This window comes from Oncorhynchus nerka, linkage group LG2 (assembly GCF_034236695.1).
Source record: "Oncorhynchus nerka isolate Pitt River linkage group LG2, Oner_Uvic_2.0, whole genome shotgun sequence".
In the NCBI taxonomy this organism is placed as follows: domain Eukaryota; kingdom Metazoa; phylum Chordata; class Actinopteri; order Salmoniformes; family Salmonidae; genus Oncorhynchus; species Oncorhynchus nerka.
The window spans coordinates 63,193,364-63,203,147 of NC_088397.1; the positions used below are offsets into that span (position 1 = coordinate 63,193,364).

General features: G+C 44.7%; 1 protein-coding gene across 1 annotated transcript; it reads right to left on the minus strand.

Moving 5' to 3' along the window:
- Nucleotides 1-321: 321 nt before the first annotated feature.
- Nucleotides 322-6,899, minus strand: LOC115139336 (solute carrier family 45 member 3-like). Its single transcript, XM_029676591.2, has 8 exons — nt 6,811-6,899; nt 4,327-5,036; nt 3,922-4,163; nt 3,390-3,502; nt 2,735-3,204; nt 2,285-2,550; nt 1,774-2,085; nt 322-1,659 (listed from the first exon to the last, which is right to left on the minus strand). The coding sequence occupies exons 2-8, from the start codon at nt 4,466-4,468 to the stop codon at nt 1,468-1,470; spliced, it is 1,737 nt and encodes a 578-aa protein (XP_029532451.1). The 5' UTR covers nt 4,469-5,036; nt 6,811-6,899; the 3' UTR covers nt 322-1,467.
- Nucleotides 6,900-9,784: the final 2,885 nt, after the last annotated feature.

Here is a 9,784-nt window from a genome sequence, read left to right on the forward strand (position 1 = left end):
ACACGTTATTCCTCCAACCTCATGAAAGTGACAAACTGACAAGTTTTCAGGCGCAGTTCGGTGCGAGACAACCGTTAGACCTGATGACTTGTTTCTACGCTAGCCAAAGTCACCTACAAGTGTGATTGGTGATTTCTATTAGAGAAGCAGTTTTAGCCTATCTTCATATTGTACTGTATTTAACTGTACTATGTTACATATGGCACTCCTTATGAGAGTGGATCCAGATAGCTTCCCTAGCAACAGAGCACAGCAGGATCGGATCAGACCAATGATGTCTAAAAACCCTGGTGCTGTATAGAAGCAACCGGACAGCCATCATGGCACTCCTCAATTGACATGTTTATTCTATTACAGACACCTGAATGCATACTTTTAAATATATTATGTGCGCTAAACAAAGATAAAAAATGAAAAAATATATAAAACATTTACCGTAAAGTTTTTTTTTTGGTACTAATATTACTGCCCCCCCCCAAAAAATACTTAAATGTAATGTAATTTTGTCCTTGAAACATTTAATTGAAATACTGTAGAATTCCATTCAACTCTATGGAGGACTGCTCCTACTGGGGAATGCCAATATGGCCTACTGGCTTCAAAGCCTATCAATTGCCAATACATAGCATCGTCAGTCGAGGATTTATATACGTCATTGGATCAGACACACTGAGAGGAGTTCCCTGACCCCCCCCCCCCCCCCAAACACACCAGGATTTATCATTACCATGGAAACATGGGGGGGAAAACACACACAAAAACACATCACCTCTCCTCCTTACCCCTCAACCCCAATGCAAATAGCAGAGTGGGAGTCATACCCCAACTTTCCCTCTGGCCCTGGGGCTCACATCACATAAATACATACATCCATATATACATCTAGTAAACTTACTGTACACAAATGCACAACAGACTTCAGAATACTTTCATGGCCTTAGATAGCAATCATGCAATATTTTAGTTATAGCAGTGAAAAAGTGTACTTTGAAACATGTTAGATTGCAGTAACCAATAGCAAACATAATACATTTCAGACATGGCAATAAGCAGTATCAATTTATCCTCCTTTATTGTGTCAGAGGAACAGTAGCCTGTCTCAGTATTCCCCCTGATATTTTGAAGCATCCTTGACCAGCATATATGGTGACCAATCTAGGAAGGGAAACTATTTTACTGTCCATTACAGTGTTTCCCAGGATTGACCTACTCTCTTGGTTGTGCCAGCACACTAAACAAGAAGTACCTGTCCTTTCAGGCAGTCTTAGAGGTGCTGATATCAGGACTGCAATCATCCACCCTTGGTTCTTTAACCCCTGATGCATTTGAGGAGTCAGATGGCATATTTTGCAATCTACAGGATTCCATACCGGATTCTACAGGATTCCGGATTCCATTCGATGATAATGGTCAGACAAAATCCAATAGAAATCTGTAATTCCACAACACAGATACATCCACAATGGGTTAACTGTTTAGCCCCGTCAGTGTTGGAGCGCTGTCCTTTGACCCTGTGAGCTTGTGGAGGTCACTGCGTGTGAAGACGACACGGGTGGAGCAGAGCATGGCCATGATGCTGAGGGAGCAGGCTGAGGCCATATAGGCACTGACACTGTGAGACTGCTGCACTATGGAGCCCAGACACAGAGCAGGCAGCACCTGGCCAGAGAACAGAACACAATAGAATAACCATTATTGTTGAGGCAAATAACACACACTCATCTGTTCACTGGTCAACTGGTCTAACCTGTAGAACCTAGCTTTAGTGTTTACCTGTGAAAGCAGGTAGGCACTGTCTAGGATAGCCATGTCTAGACACATCCCTCTCTGAGGCAGGGGTATGGGCTCTCCTTCTCTCTCCAGGGGAGAGGGCAGGGGTATGGGCTCTCCTCTCTCCAGGGGAAGGGACACGTGGGGGGAGGTGGAGGAGGAAGAGCAAAGGGGAGCCCCGGGGAGATTGACCCCCTCTGGATACCTGTTGCCATGGATGTGGACGGAGTCAGGGGGAACAAGGGGCTTGGAGGGGATGTGGTCATCACTATCTCCTGGGTGAGAAGGTCTGGATTTGGAACTGGAGAAGAAGACCTGAAAGAAAGAAAGAAAGAAAGAAAGAAAGAAAGAAAGAAAGAAAGAAAGAAAAGAGAGAGAGAGAGAGAGAGAGAGAGAGATGGGAGTAAAAGCCAGAGAGATGGAGAAGAGAGAGCGATAGAGAGAAGAGGGTGGGATTGGGTTTATCTACTGTGATCACTTCCCTGTCAGAACATGTAGTGGTAATCTGTCTCACCTGTCTGTCAGAGTGATACAGACACAGCAGGGTGTAGGGCAGGACCTGCAGCACACAGAAGGTATATCCAGTAGCTGCGGCCATGACAGTGATCATCACTACACTCTTTGAGAAACTCATCACAGCTGTAGCTAACGCTAACAGGACCACACTGCTAACATACACAGCCCGGGTGCCTAGCAACACTATCCAACGCTCCATCAGGATGGAGCAGACCACTGAGGTCAGGCACTGCAGGAATAGACCCACACTCGCCATGCGCACACCTGGGGAGATACGGGGGAAAGTAGGTGTATGAGTGTATTGAAATGGATGCATTTACAATCTAATATGAAAATGTTACAAGGGTTTAAGATAAGGAGTGAAAAGGAAAAAAGGAGAAGACAAATTTGCTGCAAACATTGTGGTAAATGAAAAGATAATAATCAAGTAAAAGTCTGTCCATCCTACCTTCATCGTATCGTAGTCTCTCCTGTGTTCCAGGTGTAGCGTTGGGTACTCCCCGGTACAGCCCCACTCCCATAAAGTCTGTGTAGAACAGCATGAAGCTCATCAGAGCCATCCAGCTGAACAGTTCGGCTACAAACAGCCTGCGTATGACTGCCGGCACGTGCATACACACACTGTACATGCGTGGCAGCGCCGACACACACAGCGACACACTCCGCCCCACCGCCAGCCGCACACACTGAGGCCGCGGCAGCAAGGAGTGTGCACAGTATCGGCTCAGGGCGGAGCTAACACTAAGATCCTTCCTAGTTGTCTCTCCCCCTCTGGTGTATCTTTCCTCTGAGATGAAGACTGTGCTGAGGAGGCAGGTGAGGAAGATGAGGGTGAGCAGGGCATAGATGAAGGCCTCCTGGCCGCCCAGGTAGGCTGCTGTCGGGGCATGGCTCCAGTCCAGGGCTGGCAGCAGGTACCTAGGATGAGACAGAGAGGACACAGGAGGACTCTGGTCTATTTTATGATATGATCTCTGTCCCATTCACTATCTCAGAGAGATGGAGAGAGTTACCCTGCCCCAGGCAGCACCTGGGGCTGATCTTTAGGGAATAGAGAGAGAGAGCGAGTGAGAGCAATAGATAGAGACAGAGAGGTCCCTTACCCCAGGCATCCTCCCAGGCTGATCATCAGTGAGTAGACAGAGAAGGCCCTTCTGCTCTCCTCCTCTCCTGGGAACTGGTCTGAGATCAGAGCTTCCAGCGGAGTGAAACAGGCCTGTGGATCACAACAGTCATTTAGCTTCTATAAACACACACACACACACACACACACACACACACACACACACACACACACACACACACACACACACACACACACACACACACACACACACACACACACACACACACAGTAAGGAGCAAAAGACAGTTTGAATTCAAATAAAGAATTCAAATATAGTCAGAAACATTCTATATCACAATGCTATCTAAGCAAAATTCCAGTAAACTACAGCAATTACAAGCCCATAAACTACTTCACTCCAACTCAATCAGATTTGTTTTTTTATTTAACCTTTTTTTAACTAGGCAAGTCAGTTAAGAACAAATTTGTATTTACAATAATGGCCTAACCCAGATACAGATACAGCACTAGTGTATTTATACTATTTAACAATATATTTTCTGCTCTACCTGCCCAGAGAACTCCAGCAGACAGGCTGACCCCGCCAGCAGGACCCTCTCCAGCCAGCGGGGGTGCTGTGGGTAGAGCAAGGCAGCTAGGTGAGAGGCCTGGGGCATCACCTGCAGGCCCAGCAGAATCCCCACACAAAGGAGCCAGATGAATGGCCGCCGCCGACCGAAACGTCCACGCCACGAGTCACTATACAAACCGATCATGGGCACGAAGATCAAACCCAGAACTGGACCCACTCCTGAGAGAGAGAGAGAGAGAGAGAGAGAGAGAGAGAACAGGAAGGAAGAGAAGGAGATCTACTTCAGAGCTGAAGAACAAATAATGTATTCAAACCATGGTCATACAGTGTTCACACTACAGTCATTCAAGAATGACAATATGGTCATAGAGTGTTGCCTCACCCAGCACCATGGTCATGTAGCGTTCCTCCATGCCGGCCTGCAGCAGTAGAGGGGGGATGTAGAAGGTCCCTGCAGCCATACACACCTCCAGACCACAGGTCAAAGCATTCACCAGCAACAGCTGACACACACGACCCTGCATGACTCAAAGATGCTTCCTCTGTCTATACCTCTATATCTATCTATCTATCTCGCTCTCTGGTCTATCCCCTACTTTCTGTCTCTCTCCCACACAGTTTCTGAGACAACTGTGATACAGGAGTTTATAGTGACTGTGTGGACAGGACAGAATGCTCTTCTCTATCCATGTAATCTAAGGGTCTAGGCTTACAGGGGGTAGTCCTTGAGTGACCTGCGTATGTAAATGAGTACGTGGGGCAGAGTGAAAGGAGGCTGGTGTTTGTGTCCCATGCTGCTGTCCGGAGGTCCCAATGTCTCTTTACTCAAGATAGTGGATAACAGACAAGATAGCTGACTGGATGGCTTCCCATGTATAGTGTTGTCTGTACTCACATTGCACTTCTGGCAGACAGAGATAGTGGGAGAGTTGTATGTCTAGCTCCGTCTATTTCTCTCTGTCCTATGGAGGTAGTAGAGAAGGGTCAGTGAAGATAAAGGGTTCCAGTCTTGTGGTCATGCCTGGTGAGTGTAGGTGTAGTTAACTCAACTCTGCCAACCAACAGAGAAATCCACACATGGAAACATGGGCCCTGAGAGAAGTAAGGGAGAACAGGCTAACATGAATAGTCACAACATGATAAAGGATCAAATATCATAAGTCATACTGGATGCAACAAGCTTCCAAATTATTTCTACAATCATTTATACATGTGTTTCCCGACTAGTGGGCCTGGACTTGGGACTCATTGGTGGGCTTTAGATGGGTCACAAATGCTGAAACTTTAGTAACCACCGGAATAAACTGGTTATAAACAGGTGTGTAGTTAAGCTACAGCTTAACACTTATGACAGAGAAGAGGGGGGAAAGCAGGGTTCCATTTATCTATCTGCCTCATCCTGTAACTCGCAGGGAAAACAGGATGGAAAACGATTGATTAAGATTCCAAGATGTGTTATATTCAAATAAGACACTTCAGGTGAGCTGGAATATACTGTAGCTTTCCAGGAAGGAATCAAATAAATCACTGTGTACATACACCCTGCCAGTTTTATGTACCTTCAGTCATCCAACCATTAACATTCAACACATTGTGCAGATAGAAATGTCTGCTTTAAAGAACTGAGGGACAGGATTCACAGTTGATCCAATGTGGGAGCGTCACGTGTGTGTGTGTGTGTGTGTGTGTGTGTGTGTGTGTGTGTGTGTGTGTGTGTGTGTGTGTGTGTGTGTGTGTGTGATACTTCTGTGGATCAGCTCAGTCATTTCATCAGTAGATTAAATTTCGCTTCCTTATGTTATAAAATGCATTTTACCAAGACAAATAGGATTCTTCATGTTCTGAGTCATTCAGTATGGCCTTTCTCTAACATATCATTAACATTATATGCCAAAACTCAGATTTAGACTTTTTCAATAATAAGCACTGAGCTCGAACCAGGGACTCTTGCACTAAAATGTCTTAGACCGCTGCGCCACTCGGGGGGCCCTCGAGAGCCCTGTTGACAGTGCGGTGCTGCTTTTTCAAAGTAACATTTGAGGGTTTTACATGGTCGTCTGCAAAGTTGTTTCTGAGGGTCACAAAAAAGCTAACTCAGCATGACACAAGCTGAATTAAATATAAAAGGCTTTGAAAATAAAAAGCTTGCAGGTATGCTCAATACGCCGTTGACATTTCACAGAGATAAGATTGTTTGTGTGAGATATCCTACAGTGTGTACACTGAGGTGTGTCCTCCTCTTTCAGCCTGGCTGCCAGCTCACCTCACACACAATGCAATCAAACCCTGACACAATACGTGGATACCTAGTGTACTGTGCCTAGATAAAGCTATCGGACTTATATCAGGAACAAGAAACTGACTTATAAAGACTTGGCATCACAATTGAGACAACTTGACCAATTAAATGAGGAATATACATAGTTCTGTCATGTCCAACGTGCCGTTGGAACACAGGAGTGATGGTTGCTGATAATGACCCTCTGTATAAGCCTATGTAGATATTCCATAAAAAATCAGCCGTTTCCAGCTACAATAGTCATTTACAACATGAACAATGTCTACACTGTATTTCGAATCAATTTGATGCTATTTTAATGGACAAAATGTTTTGATTTTCTCTCAAAAGCATTTTCTACGTTTTCTAAGCGACCCCAAACTTTTGAATGGTAGTGTATATATAATAAGATTTCACAGTAAGCTCTCTGTCATTTCATTATTTTTACAGGTAAATCAATTATTTATTAAAAAACATCTTGACATTTCTAATTCCCACACTTAAATGATTAAATGAATAAAGACATTTTATAGCTAACACTTCTTCAATTCTGTTAAGTATGGCCTAATCCATCACTACAAAACTCACAGTCTAACGTTCCTCTGGGTCACTCGTAGAGCTGTTTCTGTCCACTCCTCATGTGCCTATGTCTGTCAACTCTCAGAAGGAAGTAAGTCCTGTGTGTGTGTGCATGTCGTTTCCGATAAGCCACGCAATTATAGGCGTAATCAGAAATTGACCTAGGTTACACACCTGTCTTCAGCTGACGTGGGAGCTGTCAGGAGTGCCAGGCTCAGGCTCAGAATCAGGTTGGGAACTGGAATATCAGCATTCCCATTACATGTCCTGGAGAATTGACTTGTAGGGACTGGGCTAACCACCACAAGACAGTGTCAGCCAAAAGCAGAACAGCGGCTGTCACTAATAGTAGAAAACACACTTCTCAGGACACATACTCCTAGGAACACATCGCTTAGGACAATGGTTTCCAACCCTAGTCCTGGAGAGCTTTAGGGTGTGCAGACTTCTGTTCCAGCCCAACACAACGTCTGTTCCAGCCCAACACAACTTCTGTTCCAGCCCAACACAACTTCTGTTCCAGCCCAACACAATTGACTCCAAAAATCAAGGTCATAATGATTGTTTGACTAGTGCTAGCCTGTAACAAAGGCCTACACACCTGTAGCTCTCCAGGACCAGGGTTGGTGACCACTGTTGTAAAAACAGACAGACTATTTGTGTCTGACTCTCAGTTTAAAGACCTGATTATATCCCAGCAGAGAGGTAAAGCAGTTGTCAGTCAGTCACTACACAGCATGCCCCGAGTGAATGTTTACTGAGGCAGCCATAAAGCTGAGAATCACATCCCGGTCAGCGAAGCGTATCAGTGACAACAACAGGTAAGTAACCTAAACCACTAGGACAGTCAGTCGGAGGTCACTGCTTCAATAAATCCAAAATGAGAGGGATTTAATAGTTATTATGTTACAAAAGAAACACAGCTCTGAGCCACAACTACCTTTGACTGGCACAGAAATCCCAGATGGACATGAATAATGTTCATGTCAGGATAATCAAGAAATGCTTAACATGAGCAGAGAAATGAGTCATGTAGTAGGGCAAATCATGACAGTGCTCAAGCTGAAACAAGCACTTTGAAGGAGAAAAACACATCAAAGTGTTCATGCGCCAGCCATTAAAAGTGCTGAATTAGGCATTTACAGTGTTAAAGAGGAGAAGGGGAATCAGCACATGAGGTCAGTCACACAAACAAACAAAGTCAGTTAACTGGAATCATGGGTGTAGCAACGCAGGCCTCTTCATGTCTGCATGTGTGTGTTTACCCCCTCCACACAAAAAGGAAAGAGGGATAACTCTTGTTCACAGCACCCTGAGGTTTCATCAGTGTGAACGTAGGCCAGTATATCAGCCCCCAATGTGCAGTGAAGTGTTTAGATACACCACTGTAGTCCAAAGTGCATCTTCTGAGTTGTGACATTCTGGCTATATGAGAAAGGACAGAGGTCTGGCACTCTCTAGTGTAACCGATGTGAAATGGCTAGCTAGTTAGCGATGGTGCACGCTAATAGAGTATGGGCGAGGGACGGACTAAAGTGATACTGTTACATTGATGCTGTTGACCCGGATCAATGGTTGCTGCGGAAAAGGAGGAGGTCAAAAGGGGGGTGAGTGTAACCGATGTGAAATGGCTAGCTAGTTAGCGATGGTGCGCGCTAATAACGTTTCAACCGGTGACTTCACTTGCACTGGGACCTTGAAGTAGTGGTTCCCCCTGCTCTGCAAGGGCAGCAGCTTTTGTGGAGTGATGGGTAACGGTGCTTCGTGGGTGTCAGTTGTTGATGTGTGCAGAGGGTCCCTGGTTCGAGCCCAGCTCGGGGCGAGGAGAGGGACGGAAGCTATACTGTTACTGTTAAATGCCATTAAATCAAGACAGACTGAAAAATCTGAGAGTTAGGAAAAGCAGAGATGATGGATGGCCGAGCCACTGTGTGAGCAAAACATTTCACTCATCTCAATATATTTGCCAACATTCATATGGAAAGATTGTACAGCCTATAATAGTTCACATGACTGTAGTTATAGCCTCCTTTCTGTAGCCTACGTGTGAAATGAGCACAACTCACATTCATTTTGAATACTAGCCCACCTTGTCTGCTCACAAAGTTGTTATAAAACACCTGTTTTTAGTTCCTCATTCACAGACAAGAGCTCATTCTGGAAATCGTAATGTCAAGACATTATACACTGAGTGTACTGCTCTTCGCGTGACAGACTGACCAGGTGAATCCAGGTAAAAGATATGATCCCTTATTGATGTAATTTGTTAAATCCACTTCAGTCAGTGTAGATGAAGGGGAGGGCAACTTTGATGGGGGTGGGTGCAACAAAAAAACACAACTCATCCTGAGGGGCCACAGTGGCTCGTGGGTCTGCGTACCCACATCCAGTAAAAAAAAATGTTACCAATCTAAGAATGTTCTGCTGACATGGACTAATTGAGTGACTGCTGATGCACAACCACATTTTTGAAATTGCACCTTGTGTATTCTATTATTCTAACTCTCAACAGTAAGTTGAGAACACAACTGAGTCCCCCTCCCCTCAAAAAATAAGGTCCATGGGCCTACAAAAGTGGGATGTTCTTAATGTTTTCTACAGTGTATAGGCTAAAGCATTATAAAATCGTGCCTAATAAACCAAGATCGCAAACAATACATCAAAACTAATGAAGAACAAAATTGCTGCCAGTAAAATGATAGACTGTTTGAGCTCTAGGTTAACTGACTGACTGAAGTGCAGTATATCCACACCGCATCAAACTCTACAACATTAGAGATGCGTTTAAGGTTACTGTACCTTTTAAACTCCAGTGGTTGAACCTGCAGCTTCATTCTGCAGAGGTCGTGGAGACTGTGTGCGTACTTGGAGATGCTTCCAAGTTTTGTAGCTGAGTCAAATGAATATGTAACAGTCTGCCTGACTGTCTACTGCAATTGCATTGGGGGGGAAAAGTAAGTTAGATAACAAAATACTTTCCATT

Bases quoted from the DNA above. Each gene is read 5' to 3' on its own strand.
- LOC115139336 (XM_029676591.2), bottom strand. From the start codon at position 4,468: ATGCAGGGTCGTGTGTGTCAGCTGTTGCTGGTGAATGCTTTGACCTGT. The intron at 3,503-3,921 runs GTAGAGCAGAAA...TGTGATCCACAG, and splicing joins TGCTGGAGTTCTCTGGGCAG to GCCTGTTTCACTCCGCTGGA. The intron at 2,086-2,284 runs GTGAGACAGATT...TCTTTCTTTCAG, and splicing joins TGTATCACTCTGACAGACAG to GTCTTCTTCTCCAGTTCCAA.